Here is a 27,332-nt window from a genome sequence, read left to right as displayed (position 1 = left end):
ACAGTAAGTGAGATATTGCACATCTGTGCTTTATTCACTGCAGTAGAGCTCATGTATAGGCGTTGCCTGTGTTCAGTGACTAGCAAATGATTTGTAAAGACATCCATGAATGCAATACATTGGTTTGCTGCACACAGTGTATAATACTATTGAGTTATTAAATTTCTTCATGCGTATTTGTTCGCAAGCAACTCAACCTCATTTGGTTATGGTAATTTAGTTTGCATATTTTATGGAAACATGTGATGCTGTTACTGGTTGCTAATCCTCATCTCCATTGCAGGGGTAGCTTGTCCTTATGATACCTTAACTGTTGGGGCATCTTCCCGAGGCAAGAGAGTTAACTGACTATAAAAGTCCAGTTTCATCCCTTGCCGAACTAGGCTGGTATTGTGGAGTTACATTTTGGCTGGACTAACGAATCTATGCATAGTCCAATCAAAATCTCGGAATCCGGTTCGTAAACTGTCGTGCAGATTTCGGTCGATTGCAGGATTTGCAAAACATGTGCACCGCCAACTCGTCAACAGATATTTTCCAAACCTTTTCATGTTTTTAATCAAGGTGCTTGCTTGATTTGATGCGCTTAGCGACGCAAGACCCGTTTTATCACAATATAGATCTTGATTAGTTTGTTTGAAACAAATGCAAGTGATGAAATCTGATTGGTCAATAGGAGAGGCTCAGAAGGGACCTAACTCATAATAACCACTGGTGGCGCTACGATCGAGCCCAGGAATTCCAGCCTAGTTCGGCAAGAGTGGAAACAGGACTTTTGCTGGAGCTCTGTCTGTGGCTGCTTATGTATCCTGATGAAATGGATTAATAAATAGAATAGGTCTTCAGCAACCCATGCTTGTCGTAAGAGACAGCTAACCGGATCAGGTGGTCAGGCTCAGTTGATGCATGTCATTGTATGCCAATTGTGTAGCTCGATGCTCATGATGTCAATCACTGGATTGTCTGGTCCAGACTTGATTATTTACAGACTGTGTGTGGCATTAAGCAACAAACTCAGACTCAATCGTTGACAGGCTGCTGACTGCGGCATATTAACAACATTCACTCACTCACATACTCCATCTCTTGACCTAGCTTGTCCGATAGCATGGTTGTACCGTATTCGACGTAAAAAGCGCCCCGCTCTAATAAACATTTGCTGATATATTGGCTAGCGAACAATCCCAATTAGCACCCCTTCTGAATAATCAATGTACCCAAGACCAATTTATTCGCGTATAATACGCATTCGTGTGCTATATGCACCCTTAATTATGGGCAAGAAAATTCTGGAAAAATATATCTGTCGTACATAAACATTTCAGGCTGTCAGCATGACCATGAAATTTATCTTTCAACTCAGTTTCTTTTCACCAAAATAATATTCTAATAAGAGCCCCCTATTTCTAATTTTTAGAGCACCCTGTGCGCTTATTACGTCGAATACGGTACTTCATCTCCTGACCTAGCTTGTCCGACATTATGGTTGTATATACGATGCAGTTATTCATATCTGCTATTTTTATTTTACAGGGGAAGCAAAGAAATTTGACCCCAACTTTAAAGGACCGATAAAACAACGGTACGTATCTTCCCATGTAAAGTTACAGATCACATAATCTGTGTCCATCAAGAAGGAATGAAACGCCAACACTCACCTCGATTATGTCCGTGGTTGTTATTGATGTATAGTTCATTTCAATTTAATGGATTTGTTGGTGCTACACATGGGATTGGTACCTCAGTGATTGTCAGATCTATTCATTAAGCATGTTAAGTCTAAGTTAACATGGAGTATCACAAACCCATCACCAGTCCATCACCTTTGTCAGTAACTTGTATTTCAATTTTTTTGTCCTCAATCCATTTTAGAATTGACTTCAATGTTTTTTTGCGTTTATGGAGGTAATAACATAAAAAACGATATGCATATTGCTGAAATCCCCCCAATAAACACATTGAGTCAATTCTTATTAATAAATATGTCAACGATAATAAATTCATATATTGCTCATAAATGTAATGATTCTCATTGGGTACGTTTTAACTGAATCACTGGTAGATTGGGAGGAAACGTGTGCACAGCTGCTTGCTATTTCCGGCTTAGTTTGCGAGAAAATACAAACGGTAATCGTAATCTCGACATATAAAATATTGCCTTTGAGAGCAGGAAATACATTTTGAATGGTAAAATCATCATGTCTAGTGATGTTTTATATCAAATTTCATACTTTTATTGACCAAGTTTGTTATGCCTGTTTATTCATCTGAAGTTGTTGAAGGGATACCATAACCCTCATCAATTATTTGGACCCCGAAGGTAGCGTTGTTTGTTTTTTTAAATGTCCGGACAGAAAAATTCAAATGTCCGGTAAGCAATATTTTAAAGCAGACGTATGACCGTTTCCGGACCCCTGATTAACCCACAGAAAACTGTAGACAACGGTACAAAATTAGCGACATCATTCAGCTCAATAATACAACAAAACCTGACCCACTTTATTATGAACCAATCAAGAAACAAGCGTCTGTTAGTGGACCTGACCTGTGTTCTGTGCAGATTCACCATTGCTCTGTATTTAAGTGGACTGCCTTTAAGTTTGACTATGCTGATGATTTATAGTTTATTATTAATTTTGAAACACATTCAGCTGGATACATTGACAAATTTGAGGAAGATACTTTAGATTCAGTCGCAAAGCAAATTTCTCATGACCCAGGAACATGGTTGGCTAATTCATCCACGGTGCCACAATTTGCTATGCAGAGTGAACTCCCTTTGTTGGCCATGATTCTCTGATAATGGGTTTGAATCCCAGATTTGTTCTCATTATGATCATTGGAGGGAAACATATTTCTGGGTGGGAGAATAAATTCCTTATACCCCACCATGAAGAAAACAGGCTGGAAATGAATTTCTGAGAGGGTCATTAAATCCCTTGCACCTCGCTATGAAGCAAAAACTGCAGAAGTTAACTTCAGCTAAATCGAACAGCTTGCTGTCTGTTTTCAATTTTTTTAATTCTTGGCAGATTAAAACATGTCGGCAAGAAAAACGTGTTGTAGGCATATCACAAGGGCTATATGTGGTTTTATGTGTGTTAGGCTTGCCACTTGCCTCCAGATCGTCGTGTAAAACCACATATTCCCCTCTGGGTAGATTCACCTATGTAAATTCACCAGTGCAACTTATTATTAATGTGCAACCTAATATTGATGTCTACATGCATCAAGTGTATATACAACAAATTCCTGGTGTTGTTGTCAGGGGCAACTTGGTTTTCTTGTCAACATGCATCTGGTGCAAGTTAAACGAGTTTTTTTTAATCGAGTCCTCCTCACGGTACTGCTATTGTACGTGTTTTAGTGCAGTAAAAAAGCAAATAACAACTACAGTTTTTAGGATCTGTTGATTATGTGTTGGTATTTAACTGTATAAACACAACATGTTCCAGGCAGAACTAGAACATGGAATATCTATGGTTTGTTTACAATAGTAATAAGAAGAGACTATTTATAGTGCGCATATTTCCACACAACTCGGGGGCATGCTTTCCTTCACCTGATACACAGGACTACGTGCCTCCACATACATTTTTACATTTTGAGTTGACAAGAATACATCTGTAGAAAGTCTAAAGATGTCCAGAGCTCAAGATCAGCTGCGTATCTGCATAAAATATGCATCAGAAATGCAGAAATACGCAGTAAAATAAAATCCAAGCGTATCAAATATGCAACAAACATTACAGATTCTCTACAAAAATAAAACTTGTGCGTGTCATCAAAATATTGAGAAGTGCGTGTCATCAAAATATTGAGAAGTAACCCTGCGTATTCAATTAGCATATCAGCAACTTATTTTGAAATTATAAACGGGCATTCCATCAACCTTGCCAAACTCCACGATGACAGTTACATCATGATCATTTGCCATCACACTTTATTGTGGAAGTATCGGGGTACATGTATCGTCCTATAAAGCTCTCGAACCCACACGACACCAGTTTGCAGGGACTAGATGAATAGTGTTTTTAAATATTTAACTTAAATACCCACATGTGTAAAAACTAGTGGGTAACAGAAATTTGAATACCCAAATAGAATTACTGATACCCAATGATTTTAAAATGCATGGGTAAAATACCCACAACACCAAAAGCTTATCTGGAGCTCTGATGTCCATCTACATCCTAAACAAACACCACTGACCAGGTCTCATCCTGAACTGATGTGTTTCAGATCATGCACTGATGTCATCTGCTGCCTGCTCTTCTTCATCTGTGTTTTAGCCATGGTTGCATGTTCTGTGTTAGGTAAGGATCTTGTTCATGATGAGATGTTCCCGTGACGATTGGGGTAGAATAGGTCTTCAGCAACCCATGCTTGCCGTAAAAGGCGACTATGCTTGTTGTAACAGCAGCGTTAGAAATTGGCACTAGTCCTATAGTCCTTGCCAATCTGTCCAATAGTTAAGGTATCATAAGGACGAGTAGAAATTTGCCAATTTTAAGGGTTTTTCTATATGTTATGACTAGTTGACTATAACTGTTAGTTTCTACCCCTGAACAGGTGACTAACAGATTCGCTAACATGGTTGATGCCTGTCATCATATCCCAATTGTGTTGTTCGATGCTCATGATGTCAACCACTGTATTGTTTCGTCCAGACTCGATTATTTACAGATTGCTGTCATATAGCTGGGATATTGCTGAGTGCAGCGTAAAACAAAACATAAACAAACAAACAAACAAGGGTAATGTGTTACATTCAGGTCCCCTGTACATAGCTACAGATGATAAACAACAGTCAAGGTGATGCCGTACCAGAATACGAGATCAGTCCCTGGCTGCACCCGCACCTCAGTGCGAAAACCCAGGTTCAATTCCCGACATGGGTACAATGAGTGAAGCCAATTTCTGGTGTCCTCCGCCGTGATATTCCCAGAAGATTGCTAAAAGCTACATTAAACCATACTCACTCACTCCTTGTCATAGGAGGCAGCTGAATTTGATGGTGTATTTGTACTCACTCACTCACTCACTCACTCACTCATTTACTCAGGTGGAGATAAACTGTTGCCAGTTAATTTGGACTTTGTACAAGATTACATCTAGCTTGTAAATAAATCTACTGACTCTGAAATTTTTCATTATTTCATTTTTCCAGCAGATACATGAATGTGAAAGTTTCATTTCTTACAGGATATGTCCGTGGAAATCCCATCAAGCTGATCTACCCCACCGACAGTGACGGCAACCTGTGTGGCTCAGGGGACTATGCGTACGTGTCACCAAGTCTCGGACTAAGCTGATGAGCAGATAGTTTATAGTTGTCAGAATAAACATCTATCAGTGGTTGTCTAGAGCGTCCGCCCCGGGAGCGGAAGGTCTGGGGTTCGATCCCCAACCGCGTCATACCAAAAGACGTTAAAATATGGTACTTGTTACCCTGTCTGGCGCTCGGCATTAAGGGGCTAAAACAAGGACTGGTCGGCTCGGAGTCAGTATACCGTGTCTGAATGGGGTATTCATTTTAAACTGCGGCATGGTATCTCAGTGAGCTAGCACTTTAAATCGGCATCAGTCGGGACTAGTACAAGCAGCCACACACACACACACATACACGTGCATGCACGTCGCTATATAAGTGCAATAATCTTGGACGCGACGTTAAACCCCATTTCACCTCACCTCACCTGATAACCAGTAGCCAGGTTTTACTCATGTCTACACACAATGTTTTATTTCTGAAAGACCACCATTACAATTGGTTAAAAAGATAAGTACATAATTGGTTGAACTGGTTTATATTGCACTATGCTTTTACAATGAAGTTGGTATCCGTGAAGATCTGGGTTAGAATAGGTCTTCAGGAACCAATGCTTGTCGTAAGGGGTGACTAGCGGAATCAGGTGGTCTGGCTCGCTGACGTGGTTGATGCATGTCATCGATCCAAATTGTGAAGACATGATCATGATGTTAATCAATAGATTGTCTAGCCCGGACTGGATTATTTACAGTCTGCTGTCATATCACTGGAATATTACTGAGTGCGGTGTTAAGCAACACACAAACAAACATACAAACTACTTGTGTTGAGGCGAGGCTGTGAAATTTAATCCACCCTCATGTGTGAAGTATTGTATTTCAGATCCAAGCCCAACCTGATGTATTTTGACCTGCTGGAGTGTGCTAAAATGGGAGTTGGTGTCATTACGTTTGGGTGTCCCACGCCTCAGGTAATCTGATTTATTATTCAGTGTTTGTCCTCTTTGACATAGGGGGAACATGGCCTGTGCAGAGTTGTGTCCCTTAGCTGACCCAGGAATAGAATTGCAAATTCACTGTGGTTGTTGGTCTGTCAGACAAGTACTCCTACTTGTGGGGTGATCAAATTGACAAATGACACTGGGTTGCTATATATGATTGAGGGTCCTGATGGGTTATACTGTTTGGCGTAAAAGAACTTTTAAAACACTTGAGATGAGTCAAATCTTTATTGTAAAAAAATTACCATAAAATGTCAAAAAAACTGCTAATAGACTGGTCATTTAATATATTGGAGGGTGGTTGCCTAAATGTATCACAACTATATGGTGCGAGCCATGAAAAGATGATATATTTTTAATTTTTTTCAAATAAGAAAGTTATGAATTTGAATATTATTTAGGGGTCATGGAAAAATGTTCCACTAATTGTGGAAGGCTTTGAATTCTTTTTACATAAAATGGGTGTGTTTGTTTGTGAGTGTGTATGAGTAAAATATTAAACAGTCATGAGATCAATCTCCCCGGTACAGATTGTACTGACTGCTGACTTGTGACCCCACCCCATCAGGACCTTCACCATTATGGTGTCATGCAACCCGTGAAGATCCGGGGTAGAATAGGTCTTCAGCAACCCATGCTTGCCCGAACAGGCGACTATGCTTGTTGTAAGAGGTGACTAATGGGATCAGGTGATCAGGCTCGTTGACTTGGTTGGTGCTTGTCATCTTGTCCCAGTTGTGAAGATCGATGCTCATGATGTCAATCACTTGATTGTCTGGTCCAGAGGGTCTGGGTGTATTGCCCACTCATTCATCCAGTGGAAAGGACATTGTTGTCACAATCTGGTTAGATTTCTATCTTGAAATGCCCCCCAAAACGGACATAAAAAAAAAGAGTGAAATGTTTCAAGATTAGAGCTGAGGTTCTTTTACTTGACTCTTGAAATATAATTGTAATTTTTTGTAGAAAAAACAAAAGATGTTTAGAAAGTATTATTTTCATTCAGCTCACTGTTTTTTATTTTGTGGTTTGTAACCCAGTCTGACACGTGTCATTAAGGGGCTAAATCAAGAGCTGGTCGGCTTGGAGTCAGTATACTGTGTGTGAGTTTGGTATCCATGTTATACTGCGACATGGCGTCTCAGAAACCAGACACACATGCTCACTGTATGAGTGCAATAATCTTGACTGTGATTTTTATAAACCCATTCACCTCTATGCAGAGTTATGTACCTTAGCCATATCAGAATCCTATGATTATGGGTTCAAATCCCAGATTCGCCCTGATTATGATTCTGGGTTTGTCTGCTACATATCTGTGTTCATGGGTTTTCCAGATGGGTTAAGTAAGGCTGAACCAATGCCGATGTGAAGTTAAATTGTAACTCCACCACCCTAATTGGGGTAATTTTAACATCTAGGCCTGCATCACCTTGAGCTTCCTCATTAGGCTGTCATGATACACTAACCTACGTTGTAATCTACGAATCAAGGTGACGTCACATTTTGTGTCCACATGAATGGATGATGAATGCAAATGGCTTCGGTTAACAAACTTTTCGGTCACGAGTGGAATTTGGGGGATTTTCTTGAATGAATTAAGTGATTAGTGACCATAGAAAATGAAATCGTACATTTAAACCCCGAATTTCGGTGCACTTTCCTTATATCCACAAAGTGCTGGTCATGGCAACTGACTCATCTTCTGTATCTCCGTGATGCAGGTCTGTGTGACCAACTGTACCAGCACCTACTACGTGTACCTGGAAACGCAGGCCTTGGAGACGGTGGCAGGAGGCATGCTTACCGCCGAGAGGAGCAAGATGTTGTGTAAAAACAACGTAGATCCCACCGCCACTGTGAGTAGTATAGACAAAGTCAACTTTGAGTTGATTGGATCTCCCATACCTTAACGCTAAGTTGATTGGATCTCCCATACCTTAGCGCTAAGTTGATTGGATCTCTCATACCTTAGCGCTAAGTTGATTGGATCTCTCATACCTTAGCACTGACTTATACTGACAGGTTAAAGCAGCTGTTTTTAGTGGATCAGCATGATGGCTACTGATGTATTCACATCCCCATTTCTTTATGTGGAAAAGCTTGATGTAGTGGTATCAAATTTCATTTTGATACCTCATTTTAACCAGTCAGAATCAAGCATTCTTCAATGTCATGGTAGAATGTCAAGTTATTTACACTTGAGGCAACCCGGTCAGTCCAGGTCAGTCTGTCTAATGTTAATAGGTATCCTCAGGGCTAGTAGGATTTAAAACTCCTTAGGGTCATTTTTATTGGAGTAAAGATACATCACTGCCGCGAGTACTGAAATTAAGTTGATGCCACCTGTAGTTTTCAGTATTCGTTTATTGAAACAATAGAAAAGTTTATGATAATATTATTGAAACAATTGATTTTTCTGGTTGTAATTCCTTGTTTAACATTTGCTGTGTGTTTGTTCCAGTCGAATCTGCAGACTCTGATTGACAACCAGGACTGTGCCCCCTACTACGTCGAGAACACTGCAGGTACACCTTGACCTACGCTGAACTGACCACTCAGTTTACCGTATTCCTCGAATAAATGCTGGGACTCAAACAACTGCCAGGTTTTATACTGAATGTTTGGCCTGGAATATAATGCCAGGTCTCAATTAAATGCCTGGCCTCGATGAAAAAATTGTTTAGTTACAATGCGCATTATTAGTATATTCTCATTATTGTCCTTGCTGGTAAATGCCAGGGGTAAAGAGTGTCTGAAAGAAATATTCATTAGGGCGTTTAATCGAGGAAATATGGTATGCTTGTGTATTTAAAGCATTTTAGTGTTTTATCTTCCAGGTTTTAAAGAATGAGGAATAAAATAGAATTCTACTTTTATTTTTCATATCACCGCCAAACCCAAATTGTTACCTTGTCTGATAGGCTCAAAACACAAGAGGTAGCGATGATGAATACTATTTATAGTTTCCCTGTGGCTCTACTCTGTCAGTGCATTTGTCTCATGTGAACATTCTTGTCACATTTCACAGAAAAATGAGAAAAATTGACAATTTGATATTTTGTCATATTTTCATCAAAGACTGTGTTGTTTTGACAAAAGAAATTTGTAAAAATTGATTGGTCTCATTTTTTTTTTCTATTTTGGTCACTGACCAAACAAACAAAACAATGACAAAAAACTGTAAACCAAATCATGCAAGAAAGAAGTCCTTTGGCTGATCTTTTGTACAATCAAGTTGTCTTTGTAAAGTGACTTGGCCATCTTCCTGAGGCAAGGGAGTTAACTGACTATAAAAGTCCAGTTTCCACCCTTGCCCAACTTGGCTGGGATTATATGGAGTTACATTTTGGCTGGACTAACGAGTCTATGCATAGTCCAATCAAAATCATGTCCACGACATCAGATGTTCATAAACAACATGGATTTCAACCTGCAGATTTGGTCAACTGAAGGATTTGCAAAGCATGTGTACCGCCAACTGGGCATCGACAGATATTTTGCAAATCTGTTCATGTTTTTAATCAAGGTGCTTAAGTGATCTGATGCACTTCGCAGGGTAAGACACGTTGTATTACAATATAGATCTTGAATATCGATCAGATCCTCTTGACTGGGCGTCGCCATTTTGTTTGAAGCAAATGCACGTGATACAAGGAGTGGAATCTGACTGGTCAGTAGGAGGAACATAGAAGGGACATAACTCGTATTAGCCACAGGTGGCGCTATGATCGAGCCCAGGAATTCCAGCCTAGTTCGGCAAGAGTGGAAACTGGACTTAATAAATAAATATCTCAATTTCTTGTAACTTTATTGAGAATATTTTTAAGCTCAATCTACTTTTCATGAAAATATTTTCTTCACAGTGATTGGTCGGTGCATACCCTCCATATTTGGACAGATCACAGATCTGGCCTCTGACCTCTCGACCTCTGGAGGTTATGTCCTTCAATCCTCTGATGGTACCAATGTCACTGGGAATGCCCTGGACGATGCAAGCTAGTGAGTCGTAGTGTTCAAATATGATTTACATCGCATCTAGACCTTATTTTCAATTGTAATATCGATAAGAAGAAGAAGAAAGATGCTATTTTCCTGTCTCAGACAGTAGTGATAAATCTTGGTCCAAACCAAAATTACGATGATGTCTCAAGTTCATTTTTTCTCATATCCTGAAACATGTAAATGTTTTTTATTCACTTATAAGATGTAGTGACTCACAACAAGCATTGGATTTAACTACAGTCAACAAATACATGAAAACGTTGAGAACATTGTTCAAAAGTTGGCAGCAAATAGTATTTAATTATTTTTTTTCCTATCATCATTTTCCATTAAATGGCACTTCCCTCAAGTAATGACTGCCAGACCCATGAAGATCCAGGTTAGAATAGGTTTACAGCAACCCATGCTTGCCATGAAAGGCGACTATGCTTGTTGTAAAAGGCGACTATGCTTGTCCTAAAAGGCGACTAACGGGATCGGTTGGCCAGACTCGCTTACTTGGTTGATGCATCTCATCATATCCAAACTGCACTGATCGATACTCATGATGTCAATCACTGAATTGTCTGATCCATACTTGATTATTTACAGACCACCATCATATAGCTGGAATATTGCTGGAGTAAGGTATTAAACAACAAAGAAAGAAAGAAAGAGTGACTGCACACACAAGCAGAAGAATGAGTAACACCCTTTTGGGGATACCAACATTTTTGTTTGTTTGTTTGTTGTTTAAAGCCGCACTCTAATAGCAATATTCCAGCTATATGACAGCGGTCTGTAAATAATCAAGTCTGGACCAGACAATCCAGTGATTGACATTGTGAGCATCGATTCGTGCAATTGGGATATGATGACATGCATCAATACCGTTAGTCGCCTCTACGACAAGCATGGGTTGCTGAAGACCTGTAGTACCCCGGATCTTCACGTGTCCCACCATCATCAGCTGGGTTATTGCCGAGTGCAGCACTGAAGGACCCTTTTTGTTGCAGCTTCCTTGCCCTGTTCTTCCAGTTCAAGGAGTACGGGGAGCTCATCTACAAGGATGTGGTGGCCTCGTGGTGGATGCTGTTGGTGTGAGTACAGTAGTCAGGACGTCCTGATGAATGTCCATCCGAATGTAAAAAGTATGACTGTATGAGCATCTATCAGACAAACTGAATGACATGCTGCACGCCTAACTCCCTGTCTGTCCATATGCCCTAATGTATGATTCTCTGACTATCTGTATGTCTGACTCTCTGACTGTCTGTATGTCTACCTCTCTGACTGTCTGTGTGTCTGACTCTCTGACTGTATGTCTACCTCTCTGACTGTCTGTATGTCTGACACTCTGACTGTCTGTATGTCTACCTCTGACTGTCTGTATGTCTAACTCTCTGACTATCTGTTTGTATGTCTGACTCTCTGACTATCTGTATGTCTAACTCTCTGACTGTATGTCTGACTCTGTTCTGTGACAGGGGCCGGAGCCTGGCTATGCTGGTTGCTGTGTCTGTATTTCTGACTCTCTGACTGTATGTATGTCTGACTCTCTGACTGTTCTGTGACAGGGGCCGGATCCTGGCTATGCTTGTTGCTGTGTCTGTATGTCTGACTCTCTGACTGTTTGTATGTCTGACTCCCTGACTGTCTGTATGTCTACCTCTGACTGTATGTATGTCTGACTCTGTGACTGTCTGTATGTCTACCTTTGACTGTCTGTATGTCTGACTCTTTGTTCTGTGACAGGGGCCTGGGCATGGCTATGCTGGTTGCTATGATCTGGATCGTGCTGCTGCGATGGCTGGCTGGCATCATGGTGTGGGTCACTATCTTCGCACTCCTCGGACTCCTGGGTTTCTGTGAGTACACACACGCTGGCTTCCAGCAACTTACAATTGAAGAGGAATGTTGCCACATTTCACAGGGTTCAGCTCAGGGTGCCCTAGTGAGGGTGCCCTAGTGAGAGTGAGAGTGCCCTAGTGAGAAAGCCCTAGTGAGAGAGAGTGCCCTATTGAGGATGCCCTAGTGAGAATGCCAGTGAGAGTGCCCTAGTGAGAGTGAGAAAGCCCTAGTGAGAGAGAGTGCCCTAGTGAGGATGCCCTAGTGAGAATGCCCTAGTGAGGGTGCCCTAGTGAGAGTGAGAGTGCCCTAGTGAGGAAGCCCTAGTGAGAGAGAGTGCCCTAGTGAGGATGCCCTAGTGAGAATGCCCTAGTGAGAGTGCCCTAGTGAGAGTGAGAGTGCCCTAGTGAGAAAGCCCTAGTGAGAGAGAGTGCCCTAGTGAAAATGCCCTAGTGAGGGTGCCCTAGTGAGAGTGAGAGTGCCCTAGTGAGAAAGCCCTAGTGAGAGACAGTGCCCTAGTGAGGATGCCCTAGTGAGGGTGCCCTAGTGAGAGTGCCCTAGTGATGGTGCCCTAGTGAGAGTGAGAGTGCCTTAGTGAGAATGCCCAAGTGAGGGTGCCCTAGTGAGAGTGAGAATGCCCTAGTGAGGATACCCTAGTGAGAATGCCCTAGTGAGAGTGCCCTAGTGAGAGTGGGAGTGCCCTAGTGAGGATGCCCTAGTGAGAGTGAGAGTGCCCTAGTGAGAATGCCCTAGTGAGAGTGCCCTAGTGAGAGTGGGAGTGCCCTAGTGAGGATGCCCTAGTGAGGATGCCCTTGTGAGAGTGAGGATGCCCTAGTGAGAATGCCCTAGTGAGGATGCCCTAGTGAGAATGCCCTAGTAAGAGTGCCCTAGTGAGGAAGCCCTAGAGAAGATGCCCTTGTGAGAGTGAGGATGCCCTAGTGAGAATGCCCTAGTGAGGATGCCCTAGTGAGGAAGCCCTAGTGAGAACTCCCTACTGAGGGTGCCCTCCCGAGGATGCCCTAGTGAGGATGCCCTAGTGAAAGTGCCCTAGTGAGGATGCCCTAGAGAAGATGCCCTAGTGAGAGTGTGGATGCCCTAGTGAGAATGCCCTAGTGAGGATGCCCAAGTGAGAATGCCCTAGTGAGAGTGCCCTAGTGAGGAAGCCCTAGTGAGAATTCCCTACTGAGGGTGCCCTCCTGAGGATGCCCTAGTGAGGATGCCCTAGTGAGAATGCCCTACTGAGGATGCCCTAGTGAGAATCCTACTGAGGATACCCTAGTGAGAATGCCCTAGTTAGGATGCCCTAGTGAGGATGCCCTAGTGAGAATTCCCTACTGAGGCTGCCCTACTGAGGATGCCATAGTGAGGATGCCCTAGTGAGAATGCCCTACTGAGGATGCCCTAGTGAGAATGCCCTAGTGAGTAAGCCATAGTGAGAATGCCCTAATGAGGGTGCCCTATAGAGGATGCCCGAGTGAGGATGTCCTAGTGAGAGTGAGGATGCCCTAATGAGGATGCTCTAGTGAGAATGCCGTAGTGAAGAAGCCCTAGTGAGAATGCCCTAATGGGGATGCCCTAGTGAGGATGCCCTAGTGAGAGTGAGAATGCCCTAGTGAGAATGAGGATGCCCTAGTGAAAGTGCCCTGGTTAGAGTGAGAATGCCCTAGTGAGGATGAGAATTTCCTAGTGAGAGTGCCCTAGTGAAGGTGCCCTAGTGAGAGTGAGGATGCCCTAGTGAGAATGCCCTAGTGAGGGTGCCCTAGTGAGAATGCCCTAGTGAGAGTGCCTTAGTGAGGGTGCCCTAGTGAGAGTATCCTAGTGAGGGTGCCCTAGTGAGAGTGAGAATGCCCTAGTGAGGATGCCCTAGTGAGGATGAGAATGCCCTAGTGGGGGTGCCCTAGTGAGAGTGCCCTTGGGAGGGTGCCCTAATCGAGAGTGCTGTTTTTCCCTACAATATCTTCCAAACAAGGTGAAAGCGTTATGTATTCTCTTGCAGCTAGATACTAAAAGTGGCATAAAACCATACTCACTCACTCAACCCTTGATGTCCATATCAGCACTTGGGCTGATAAGGGGTCTCTGAGGTTGTGTATGATATGAAAGCTGCCCCAATAATAATCTCTAAATATTTCCCAGAAAGGGAGAATGATTGTGTGTGATAACTTTCTCATATTTGCACATGTGAATTTCAGCAATTCGAGTGAGTGAGTGAGTGAGTATGGTTTTACGCCACTTTTAGCAAAATTCCAGCAATATCACGGCGGGGGACAACAGAAATGGGTTTCACACATTGTACCCATGTCGGGAATTGAACCCGGGTCTTTGGTGTGACGAGCGAACGCTTTAACCAGTAGGCTACCCGTTGCCCCTCAGTAATTCTAAATGCTGCTTGGTCTATTGCAGACATATAAGGTCACAGTGCTTCATTGTTGAGAAAAAACGATATGATGTCATGTATTGTTCATGACGTCAAAAATTGTTTACATAACGTCATCTGAACATAAGGACAGTCGGGTAGCCTAGTGGTTAAAGTGTTAGCTTATCTCGCCGAAGACACAAACTCGATTCCCGACATGGGTACAATGTGTGAAGCCCATTTCTGGTGTCCCCCGCCGAGATATTGCTGGAATATTGCTAAAAGCCGCGTAAAAAACGTACTCACTCTCTCACACATCGGAACACTTGGGTACCTTCGGTGAAGTTTCTGTGTAGAGTTGATGTTTTTGGTTTCATTTTCCAATTAAAATATCTTTGAGTTATATTCTGTTGTGAATGAATGCTGTAGGCTAAGACTCGGGATTAACACCTTTCATTCTCTTGGAACACATAATCCGTAATCTCTTGTATCTCATTGGTTATTCTCTAATGGTTGTCTGGTGTAAGATTAATGTCAGATTGGTATCTAACTTCACTTATCGTTGATGTACTGAGTTTTAATTCCTCTGGGTTGTTTCAGCAACCTACTACAGCTACTCGAAGTACTACGAGTTGAAGTTTTCCAACACGACGGCTACCTACGGCTTCGCACCGTCCTTTGCTTCCAATTTCAACTACTTTCTGTCCCTACAGAAAACATGGCTTGCTTTTGGTAAGTTCAAATTTGGATAATTGTGGAATTTGTTCTTGTGTAACGAGCAGATTAGACGGATGATCGGGTGGTTTCAGTGTGCCATACTCTGTGTGACACGGTGCTCATGCTGTCACCCACTGGTCCACCTGATTTAGCAGTCGTTGTAATAAAGAAGTTGCATATCCAGAGAACTATCTCCCCTGTTCATCGAACCAACTTCCAATTGCCACTAAAAAAAAAAATAGGATGATTTAGTTAAAACAAGTTCATTCTGTCAAATCTGGTTCGTTTTTTAAACTAAAAATCTATTTTTTGAGAGTGAATCAGCAAGTCTGAACAGCTGATCTCATTAGTCGTTACTTATGACAACGTATTGGAGAAAACACGCTCACGAGGTTTGGGTAGACAGAGCATGCCCTGGGGAGAGGGAAAAACCGAGGGGGCGAAGCCCCCGTGGTTTTTCCCGACCCCCAGGGCATGCTCTGTCTACCAAAACCGAGGGAAAGTGTTTTTCCATGCTTATAAACCGAAAAAAGAAACTTAAAACAACATTTTTATGTTTCGAACAAACTTTCCATGAACCTTAGGAAACGCTCGTAAAATATCTGTTGCTGGCGTACGATCTTGAAAAGGACATTCTAAAAACCATTACAAGTCTCTTACTTAAAAGCGATCCCAATGAATAGGTTTATAACCAGTGTTCACGGGGTATACATGTTGGGTGTTTCAGGCTGCATCTCGGCAACAATCACCACCATCTACCTGCTCCTCATCCTCTGTCTGTGCACCAGGATTCGTCTCGCCGTCCAGCTCATCAAGGAGGCCAGCAAGTGGGTGATCGCAGTGATTGGGTGATGGCAGTGGGTGGGTGGGTGGGTGGGTGATGGCATTGGGTGGGTGATGGCATTGGGTGGGTGATGGCCGTGGGTGGGTGATGGCCGTGGGTGGGTGGGTGATGGCATTGGGTGGGTGATGGCATTGGGTGGGTGATGGCCGTGGGTGGGTGATGGCCGTGGGTGGGTGGGTGATGGCGGTGGGTGGGTGATGGCAGTGGGTGGGTGATGGCCGTGGGTGGGTGGGTGATGGCGGTGGGTGGGTGATGGCGGTGGGTGGGTGATGGCCGTGGGTGGGTGATGGCCGTGGGTGGGTGATGGCGGTGGTAGGGTGATGGCAGTGGGTGGGTGATGGCATTGGGTGGGTGATGGCAGTGGGTGGGTGATGGCAGTGGGTGGGTGATGGCATTGGGTGGGTGATGGCATTGGGTGGGTGATGGCGGTGGGTGATCGCAGTGGGTGGGTGATGGCAGTGGGTGGGTGATGGCAGTGGGTGGGTGATGGCGGTGGGTGGGTGATGGCGGTGGGTGGGTGATGGCGGTGGGTGGGTGATGGCAGTGGGTGGGTGATCTCAGTGGGTGGGTGATGGCGGTGGGTGGGTGATGGCGGTGGGTGGGTGATGGCAGTGGGTGGGTGATGGCAGTGGGTGGGTGATCTCAGTGGGTGGGTGATGGCGGTGGGTGGGTGATGGCGGTGGGTGGGTGATGGCAGTGGGTGGGTGATCTTAGTGGGTGGGTGATGGCAGTGGGTGGGTGATGGCAGTGGGTGGATGATCTCAGTGGGTGGGTGATGGCAGTGGGTGGGTGATGGCAGTGGGTGGGTGATGGCAGTGGGTGGGTGGGTGATGGCAGTGGGTGGGTGATGGCGGTGGATGGGTGATGGCGGTGGGTGGGTGATGGCGGTGGGTGGGTGATGGCATTGGGTGGGTGATGGCATTGGGTGGGTGATGGCGGTGGGTGGCTGATCTCAGTGGGTGGGTGATGGCAGTGGGTGGGTGATGGCGGTGGGTGGGTGATGGCGGTGGGTGATGGCGGTGGGTGGGTGATGGCAGTGGGTGGGTGATGGCAGTGGGTGGGTGATGGCGGTGGGTGGGTTGGTGATGGCGGTGGGTGGGTGGGTGATGGCGGTGGGTGGGTGGGTGATGTGGTGGGTGGCTGATCTCAGTGGGTGGGTGATGGCAGTGGGTGGGTGATGGCAGTGGGTGGATGATGGCAGTGGGTAGTTGGGTGGACCTCAGTGGGTGAGTGGTTGGGTGGACCTCAGTGGGTGAGTGGTTGGGTGGACCTCAGTGGGTGGGTGGACCTCAGTGGGTGGGTAGTTTGGTGGACCTCAGTGGGTAGTTGGGTGGACCTCAGTGGGTGGTATGATGGACCTCAGTGGGTGGTATGATGGACCTCAGTGGGTGGTATGATGGACCTCAGTGGGTAGTTGGGTGGACCTCAATGGGTGAGTGGTTGGGTGTGTGTGGATTGGTGAGGTCGTGAGTGAGTTGAGGTTCACAGCTGTAAGTGAGGCCAGGTTCAAGGTCAGCCGTGTTACACATGATGATGTTACAGATTGGTGTTGTTACATGTTACAGGGCCATCGGCAGCATGTTCTCCACCCTGTTCTGGCCCGTCATTCCCTGGATCCTGGAGATCGCCTTCATCGCTTACTGGGCCGTCAGTGCAGTGTATCCTTCATGCAGCAGCAACAACTTCAGTTTCTTATAACTTTCATCATATGGACAGTCGATGTAATAATCTAATCTGAAAATTTTTGTGTGACAATCCTCTAAATATGAAAACAAGGTAACCTAGCAGGATCTAGTTTTAAGCTCCATATATCTATGCAATGTCTGCTTGATCAATACGCTATTGATTAATGATCTCATTATGTTTGTTTGTTTGTTTGTTTGTTGATTAGCATGTGTCCTGATGTGTGGGTGTTTCTCCAGACAAACATCCCCGTGAAGATCCGGGTTTAAGATAGGTCACCAGCAACCCATGCTTGTCATAAAATTGGGATCGGGTCATCAGGCTCGCTGACTTGGTTAATCGTATCCCAATTGCGTGGATTGATGCTCATTATGTCGATCACTTGATTGTCTGGTCAAGACTTGATTATTATAGACTGCGGTCATATAGCTGGAATATTGCTGAGTGTGGACAACAAACAAACAAACTCAAGACAAACAATGCTGCATGACATTTGGCACTATATAATTAATTGGGCGTTTCACTCAAACATTGTATTCATACTCAGCTTCTAAAGTTACAACATTGAGTAAAATATGTCATCAGCATTGATTACTTTGATAATGACATTTTATGAGAAAGAGATTATTCCCCTCGTCTGTTTCTGTATCATAAATATCGTATTTTAGGAATAAAAAATATGTATGCCTGACAAAAGGTCACACAGTACAGTGTGTATTCCTAACACAGGGAACACAGTTGGCTGATAATGTATGTTGATCATTATATTCTTCTTGGGAAGAGAACCCTGGGTAAAACTAGTCCTCACCTACCTGTACTTGTCAAAAGAAACATTGTATTAAGCCAGCTTGAAAGTAATCAAGTCTTGACCAAGCAAACCAGCTTTTCCATTGGTTCCAAGTTACCGACCCTCACCCCGTCGCCAATTAGTTGAGTTTTACCGGGGAAAGTATTTGAAACAAAATAAATTGGAGGGCTGCCATCAGGACCCACAGACTTTAGAAACTGTAGGCCCTGACTTAACTCTTCAGACCCGCAATTAAAAAACTGCAGCTGATTGTGACAAATAAATAAATGCGTAAATTCATAGCTGGTCATAAGGACCCATGCAAGATGCGAGATCTACCTGCCATGGGGCTACGGGCCGGCGCCTATTTCTGGGTGGGGACCAACTGTAAACTGGAATCCCAGGTATTTTGTGATGTGTAGTGTACTGGTTTGGTGTACCAGTGAGTAATTTACCTGAAATTCATCTTTGCTTTGCCATACATGTTCCTTAACTCTGTCAGCTTTGTTGCCTCCATGGGCGCTGCCAACTACTACAGCAACTCCACCAACACCTCCACAGATGGCGTCAACTACTACCTACAGAGGATACCCTGCACCCCAAGTGTATGTAGCTGTTACCATGGCAACGCTTGCTTCATGATTGTCTGGTCCAGGTTTGATTATTTACAGACCGCTGTCATATAGCTGGAATATTGCTGAGTGAGGCTTTAAACCGGAACAACAAAAATGTGCTGTAGATGCTGGGAGATTTGTTATCATACAGATGGTATAATATGTAACCTACTGGACTCTTGAGATGTAAGATTGGCAACTGGTCAATGGATGCTATTTCACTGTTACAGAGCTCTGCTGCAGGATCAGTTTGTGAGTTCGTCAAGTACGGGGGAGACGAGTAAGTATGACTCACATTTAGTCCCAGAAATAAAGTTGATTTAAAAATATATATCAACAAAATAAAAAGTAAAATACAAATGGAGGACAATGCCAGGAACAATGCTCTGTTTCAGGCCTGGAGCTGAGGCAATGAAGACTTGCCACATACCCGTGTCTCTGGTATGAAAGATCATACCCGTGTCTCTGGTATGAAAGATCATACCCGTGTCTCTGGTATGAAAGATCATACCTGTCTCTCTGGTATAAAAGATCATACCTGTGTCTCTGGTATGAAAGATCATACCTGTCTCTCTGGTATGAAGGATCATACCTGTGTCTCTAGTATGAACGAATCATGTATTCGTTTACTTTTTTTGGTAGTATATATCAGATTTAGAGATATATCAGGCACAAGTTTAAACATACTTAGAACAATTTCAGCCATCTTGTTCCTTGTGTAGAAAAGACAGGACTTTTGTTACGAGGACTGTGGGAAGTTGTTTACCTGTCTGATCATCTTCCATTCATCTTGCCAGGTACACGATCGTCATGCAGGTGTACCTATTGTTCATGTTCCTGTGGGTTCTCAACTTCATCATCGCCTTGGGGCAGATGGTTCTTGCTGGTGCATTCGCCTCCTACTACTGGGCTTACACCAAGCCTGACGACATACCTGCCTTCCCTATCATCGGCTCGTTAGGACGCACTCTCAGGTAGGTTGGATACATGACACCTTTTTTGTAACGACATTTCAGGGCTCCTTCTTTCATCTTCATTCACTTGATGAAGAAGCACTCAAACGTTGTTATACTACAGGATGTATTCATGTTCTTCCAATTTCTAAATGCCTAGGGTCGGTCGGGTGGCCTGGTGGTTAAAGCGTTCGCTCGTCACGCCAAATACCCAGGTACGATTCCCGACGTGGGTACAATGTGTGAAGCCCATTTCTGGTGTCCCCCACCGTGTTATTGCTAGAATATTGCTAAAATCTACCATACTCACTCACTCACTCACTCACTCACTCACTCACTCACTCACTCACTCACTCACCCACCCACCCACCCACCCACCCACTCACTCACTCACTCACTCACTCACTCACTCACCCACCCACCCACCGGATTCGGTCCAGGGTTCAGTTTCCCAGCTGTGTCATACTAAAAAACCTTAAAAGATTGTACTTGTTGTTACCCTGTCTAGCGCTCTGCATTAAGGGCCTTAAACAAGGACTGGTCAGCTCAGGGTCAGTATGCTGAGTGGGGTATTCATGTTAGCTAGCACTATTAATTGGCATCAGTCCAGATTAGTACAAGCTAAAACAAACCCACTTCACCTCACCAATACTATACTGTCAACCCTTAAGGAATAGAGACAGACACAGTTGATGCTTTAGTCACTGGTTTTAACATTGGTTTCTTACTTGTGTCAAGTAAATGTATTTCCCTTCCAGATACCACATTGGGTCTCTAGCCTTTGGGTCGCTTATAATTGCAATCATCCAGTTCATTAGGATTGGCCTGGAATATCTGGACTCCAAACTCAAGGGATCTGAGAATGCAGTTGCCCGGTTCTTCCTACGGTGAGTATACATACCTAAGTCTCAATTAATCAGACCTGACAGTTTACTGATAATAAATATAGCTGCAAGCAGCGATTGGAGCTCCATGATCGTATACTAGGGCTGGACGAGTCCAATTATACTACCTGTGTACCCGACCCCCTATTACCTGACCCGAAGCATGTACCCGCTGTAGATCTCAAGAGTTGGGTACAAAATATCTGATTGGGAATTGTTTACCCCAGCCCTGGCAAAAACTATTTAGATACATGTATCAAACGATCAGATCATGTGTACACTGAAGTTGACTGAAGCTTTATCTTTACTCAAACATATAACCAATGAGTTATATTTTGGGGCATTAAACAATGTATCACGTGACTAACCACAGGTCCGGGTAGTCCTGTGGGTACCCAGGTCCTACTCAGGACCCTCCCGACCCGAGTCCCTGAGTCACCCATCTCAGCCCTATTGTATACCACTCAATCCCATAGCTGTAATAATTATAAATATAGTTGCGAGCAATGATGGGGGCTCCAATCTCTTATACCACTAAATAAATGAATGAGCATGGTTTTACGCAGCTTTCAGCAATATTCAAGCAATATTACGGCGAGGGACACCACAAATGGGCTTCATGTACCCATGTTGGTAATCAAACCCGGGTCTTCGGCGTGAAGAGTGAATGCTTTAACCACTAGGCTACCCGACCACCCCCTTATACCACTAAATCCCATAACTGTAGCTCAGTTTCTAAGAAAATAATTACTTGTTCTGGTTTGGATTATGTCACTTGAGGTTTCGGAAACAGACCTTGACTTTATTACAAAGGAGAAAGTATTACATTGAAGCTTACATTGTAATTTAGTTATTAGTTCTAACTGTTTGCCTTAATGTCACTTCCAATATTGAACTGAAGGCTGGCTGTCTGACACTATTCAGCTGAAAGTCCTATAACTTGAGCTCAATTCATTGCAAAGCTTATATTTCTGATTCAAAATTACATGGCCCTCAGTGAACAAGGTACAACAAAGGTCATTGTAGTTCCCGTTGTACAGATTTAAGTGAGTATGGTTTTACATCGCTTTAAGCAATATTCCAGCAATATCACAGCCGGGGACACCGGAAATGTGCTTCACACATTGTACCCCTGTTGGGAATCGAACCAGGGTCTTCGAAGTAATGAGTGAACGCTTTAACCATTAGGCTATCCGCCCCTCACAATTTGAGAAGGAGATGATGTAGACATTATTGAAGGCTACACTTGACAAATGTTTGAGGTGTGAAAAGTGTTTTGTTGAGACTGAAAGACCTGTAAGAATCCTTTAGATATGTTTTGTGTAAAATTGGGTGATTTGTTTCAGGTTTCAAATGCTGAAGCTTTCTGAATACATCTCAGTTTTATGTTGTTTCTATATTTCAGTTGTCTCAAGTGTTGTTTCTGGTGTCTTGAAAAGTTCATGAAGTTTCTCAACAAGAATGCATATATCTTGGTAAGACTCCACTTTGTCTTCTTTGGCCCATGAAGTCAAATATATTTTTTTCTCCTGGATACAAATGTTATTGTTTCACTAATTTCATAATCTGCTATAAAAATCAAATAATGAAATTCCTACTGTTTTTTTATTGATGTGGATTTTGAAATTAGGTGTAGTTTACATATACACTAAACAAAAAAGTTTGTGATCATAAATATTTTTGGGGATATTCTTATGAAATTGTGTCTTCACTAACAAAAAAATACCCCAAAATATTCATGATCCCTTTGTTTTTTTGTTCAGTATATACTAGAAGCTGAGCATGGTGGAACATCTAAATACACTGAGTTGTCTATATTTGAAACAAGCATAATTTCATTTTTGATCATAATGCTTATAACAATTCTGTTGGGTCATTTCTTCCAATATAATGTTGTGGACTTTGAATTACACTGTATTTAGTGTAAATATTTAAAAAACCTTCTCTTGTCATCAGGTTGCAGTGTACGGCAAAAACTTCTGTGTATCAGCCAAGGATGCATTCTTCCTCATCATGAGAAATATTGTCAGGTAAGTCACTAGCTCTGAAGTCGCCTAGCGACAGTTTCTTTCCTTTAAAGGGAAAATTAGTTCTTTTCTCTTCTGAAATAGTCCTGTGGGTATTCTGGCGAAGTTAATAGGTCTCCATCAACCTTGTCGTACGAGGGGACTAAATGGATCGAGTGGTCAGACTCGGTGACTTGGTTGATTGCGTGTCATTGTATCCCAATAGTGTGGATCGTTGCTCACGAGGTCAATCAATGAATCATATAAAATGTCATTAGGATGTCAATATTTATGACATTTAAACTACAGAGGAATGCGTATGGATATATATTTAATTTCCTCCCTCAGAAAAATAATGACAATTGTAAAGCCGATACAAATTATTTATTAGAGTTTCATCCCAGAGTGGCTCACTACCACCCTCCTGAACTCACATCATCTCCCTACAAGACAAATGGTTATGTGTTGACTTGCTCCTTGACTAGAAACACCACATGCATAACACATGTACGTAGCGCTATCAAATACAAACACATTAATGTTCACACATTCTTTGTACAGTTTGTTTAGAACAAATATGATGCATGAATTAAAATGCCCCCCTCCATTTTAAAAACTTTGATGAAAATCTAGCTATTGATATAGTTTGTGGCCAACTCAGCTGGGAAATAAGTAAATCAACAAGCAGGATTTAACATGTAACTCGGTCACTATATTGTGGGGCAGAGTGGGCCAGCAGTCATAAGTGCCAGGTGCTGAGATCATATCCAGCTAGTGACCTGGTGGTCAGCCTTGGGACCAACAATGTTGACATGTCTTTACAGTGTTGTCACTACCCCCAGTGTACAGTACATTCACCCTGTGCACTCAAAAGAACCAACTCGTCCGATGGTAGATGACCAGATGTTGGAAACACAAATAAGTAATTCTGTTGTTGTATTTTTCAGGACAGTTGTTGTTGACAAGATGACAGATTTTGTGCTGTTTCTCAGCAAGCTGGTGGTCACAGCTGCGGTCTGTAAGTAACACAATTTCATTTACTTGCATTCATGTTGTACTCCAACCAGGCATCCATCACATGACACTTGAGAAGTTCCTCTGAATGGTCACATGACTGTAGTGGGTGTGGCCAGGACCTTGAGTGGTCACATGACCCTTGGGCTGGGCTGGAGCAGGCCCCCGGATGTTCACATGACTGTAGTGGGTGTGGCTAGACCCCTGAGTGGTCACATGACTGTAGTGGGTGTGGCTAGACCCCTGAGTGGTCACGTGACTGTAGTGGGTGTGGCTAGACCCCTGAGTGGTCACATGACTGTAGTGGGTGTGGCTAGACCCCTGAGTGGTCACGTGACTGTAGTGGGTGTTGCTAGACCCCTGAGTGGTCACATGACTGTAGTGGGTGTGGCTAGACCCCTGAGTGGTCACGTGACTGTAGTGGGTGTGGCCAGGCCTCTGAGTGGTCACATGACTGTAGTGTGATTAAATTGTTTAATGGCAAAAATTATCTAGAACTCTATGGCTACACTATAAGTGACAAATGTTCACATTTCTTTCCGACTATACACACATTCCTTCTGAGTTTATATGTTTGCATAAAGATTAAACTTCAGTCAACTTCAGTGTATGCCTGACCAGATCATTTTATATTTGTATCTAAATACATTTTGACAGCAGTAAAGTCAAACATTTCCAATCAGACATTTTGTACCTATCTCTTGACACCTGCGGCAGGTACCCGGGTAGGGTCGGGTAATAGGGAGGTGGGTACCCGGGTAGGGTCGGGTAATAGGGAGGTGGGTACCCGGGTAGGGTCGGGTAATAGGGAGGTGGGTACCCGGGTAGTAAATTTGGACTCATCCCAGCCCTAATGTCCTCCCAGAAACACCTGAACAAGATGCTGTGACGCAGCTCAAGTCAGGCTTCATCAGATGCAAATAACTGCATCCTGTACACAGACATACACATTAAGAATGGATGTTAATAATTTACATAGAGTTGGTTGGTTGGCTGGTTGGTCAGCGAGCCTGATCACCCGATCCCGTTAGTCGCCTTTTACGACAAACATAGTCACCTTTTACGGCAAGCATGGGTTGCTGAAGACCAATTCTACCCCGGAATCTTCACGGGGCTGTTACATAGAGTATCCATGGGGATGTGGCTTACTTTGTTTCATATAACCATTTCTTTCCTGGTCATGAAGACACACATGAGTCATGAGTCCAGAGTGAGATTGGTTGGTTATCTTCAATCTAGCATTGAAATTCTGCCTACAATAATCTTGAGCATGTGTAATTTCGTACTGAACCAATGAGTTTGTGATCATGAATATTTTTGTGGATATTTTTTGGAGTGAAGACTGAGCACACAATTTCATAAAAATATCTCCAAAACATTCATGATCCAGTAGAACATGACAGCATCAGTAATTCTACAATTCCTGGAAGTCATGTCTGCCAGGGACCTCCAACAATGGTATCCTGGAAATACATAGACATGTGTAAATCTTCACTGACTGATACCAACAGCCTTACAATGACTCACTCCCTTGTTCTGCAGGTGCAGGGGCGTTCTTCTGGTTCCAGGGCAAGGTGCCGTTCTTCACCAACTACGTTCCGACACTCAACTACTACCTTACTCCAGTCATTGTGAGTACACTTGTCACTGGTGGCCCGGGCGTCTCATGCACAGTGCTGCAGAGTTGCCTCCCTTAGACATACCAGGAACCTATGACAAAGGCTTCAAATCCTATATTTGCTCTGATTATGTTGCTAGGGTTGTCCGCATCATACCCTTGCTCACCAAAATGGTAAACGTCAAGGACCTTCATCACTTCGGGTTTTCCTCCCATGTTAAGCTGAGTCACTGTGATATGACTGGAATACTATCTGAGGCACCACTTACCAAACTAACATACACATTCTTGTTGGCTCCACCGCAAGCTTAACACTGCTATACTTACTGATTTTCAATGTAAAATATTCGCTAATCAGCCTCCTGAACTGATGAGCAAGGGAGGGAACTCTTAACATAAGGGAGCATAGGTGGCCCAGTTGTCTCAGGCACCGGGATTCGCTGTGCAGAGTTGCATCCCTTGGGCCACCAGAAACCTATGATTGTGGGTTCGAATCCCCAATTATGTTTCTAGGTTTGTCAGCACCATACCTGTGCTCATGGGTTTCACCAAAGGGGTAAACATCTGAGACCTGTATCACTTCGGGCTTTCCTCCCACGTTAAGCTGACACGCTTTGATATAACTCGAATACTGTTAAAAGCGGCATTAAACCCAACTCACTCACTTATCATAAATATTCCAATCGGCATTCTGTAAATCCTCACGTTTTGTATGTTAGTTCCAAATCTCATTTACAAATTTTTTAAAGATTTTTACATTTTTACATATTTACATATTTACATTTTTACATATCTACATATATGAAGGTTTATTATATTTGTTATGACATTTCTTGAAAATCCTACAAAAATATCATGCAATGTTATTAGTGAGTGAGTGAGTGAGTACGTCGCTTTTAGCAATATTCCAGCAATATCACAGTATAGGGACACAAAAATTGGGCTTCACACATGTACCTATGTTGGGAATGGAACCCGGGTCTTCAGCGTGACGTTGCTGTGTGATTAGAAATTTCCAAATTTTATAGGAGAATAACATGAATTGCACGTGTTACTGGATGATCATTTGTACAGCAGAGCTCCAGATAAGCTGCGTATCTGTGTGAAATACGCATCAGAAATATGCAGTAAAATAAAATCCAAGCGTATCAAATACGCAACGAACATTACAGATACGCTACAAAAATCAATCTTGTGGGTATCATCAAAATATTGTGAAGTAACCCGGCCTATTCAATTAGCAAATCAGCAACTTCTTTTGAAATTATAGACGGGCATTCCATCAACCTTGCCAAACTCCACGATGACAGTTACATCATGATCATTTGTCATCACACTTTCTTGTGGAAGTATCGTGGTATTTTTTAGTCCTATAAAGCTCTCGAACTCACACGACACCAGTTTGTAGGGACTAGATGAATAGTGTTTTTAAATATTTAACTTAAATACCCACATGTGTAAAAACTAGTGGGTAACAGAAATTTGAATACCCAGATAGAATTAGTGATACCCAATGATTTTAAAATGCATGGGTAAAATACCCACAACACCGAAAGCTCTGATACTGGACTACCATGCAATGTTATGATATTCACACAACATGATGAAGCCAATCAACAAGTTTTTACTTTACAGATCCTGACCGTGGCAGCTTACCTGGTTGCCTGCTGCTTCTTCAGCGTCTACAGCATGGCCGTCACCACCATCTACCTCTCCTTCTGTGAGTACAGCATCAGAATAGGTCTTCAGCCA

The 27,332-nt window shown here is 43.2% G+C and overlaps 1 protein-coding gene across 1 annotated transcript in view; it reads left to right on the top strand.

Moving 5' to 3' along the window:
* LOC139477029 (choline transporter-like protein 2) overlaps positions 1-27,332 on the top strand; it is a 36,689-nt gene that overhangs the window by 8,062 nt on the left and 1,295 nt on the right. The window contains exons 2-22 of the mRNA XM_071259589.1: positions 1,534-1,582; positions 4,243-4,316; positions 5,206-5,284; positions 6,155-6,242; positions 7,997-8,131; positions 8,737-8,800; positions 10,139-10,274; positions 11,273-11,356; positions 12,012-12,124; positions 15,061-15,192; positions 15,905-16,004; positions 17,587-17,679; positions 18,994-19,096; positions 19,336-19,385; positions 19,903-20,079; positions 20,817-20,945; positions 22,348-22,417; positions 22,899-22,972; positions 23,896-23,966; positions 25,505-25,593; positions 27,216-27,300. Coding sequence (XP_071115690.1) covers positions 1,534-1,582; positions 4,243-4,316; positions 5,206-5,284; positions 6,155-6,242; positions 7,997-8,131; positions 8,737-8,800; positions 10,139-10,274; positions 11,273-11,356; positions 12,012-12,124; positions 15,061-15,192; positions 15,905-16,004; positions 17,587-17,679; positions 18,994-19,096; positions 19,336-19,385; positions 19,903-20,079; positions 20,817-20,945; positions 22,348-22,417; positions 22,899-22,972; positions 23,896-23,966; positions 25,505-25,593; positions 27,216-27,300 — 1,995 coding nt within the window. The remainder of the gene's footprint in view (positions 1-1,533; positions 1,583-4,242; positions 4,317-5,205; positions 5,285-6,154; positions 6,243-7,996; positions 8,132-8,736; positions 8,801-10,138; positions 10,275-11,272; positions 11,357-12,011; positions 12,125-15,060; positions 15,193-15,904; positions 16,005-17,586; positions 17,680-18,993; positions 19,097-19,335; positions 19,386-19,902; positions 20,080-20,816; positions 20,946-22,347; positions 22,418-22,898; positions 22,973-23,895; positions 23,967-25,504; positions 25,594-27,215; positions 27,301-27,332) is intronic.

This window comes from Haliotis cracherodii, unplaced genomic scaffold (assembly GCF_022045235.1).
Source record: "Haliotis cracherodii isolate W230 unplaced genomic scaffold, xgHalCrac1.p SCAF_30, whole genome shotgun sequence".
Classification (NCBI taxonomy): domain Eukaryota; kingdom Metazoa; phylum Mollusca; class Gastropoda; order Lepetellida; family Haliotidae; genus Haliotis; species Haliotis cracherodii.
Note: the sequence above shows the minus strand (reverse complement) of the source record. Positions and strands in the feature narration are given on the sequence as shown.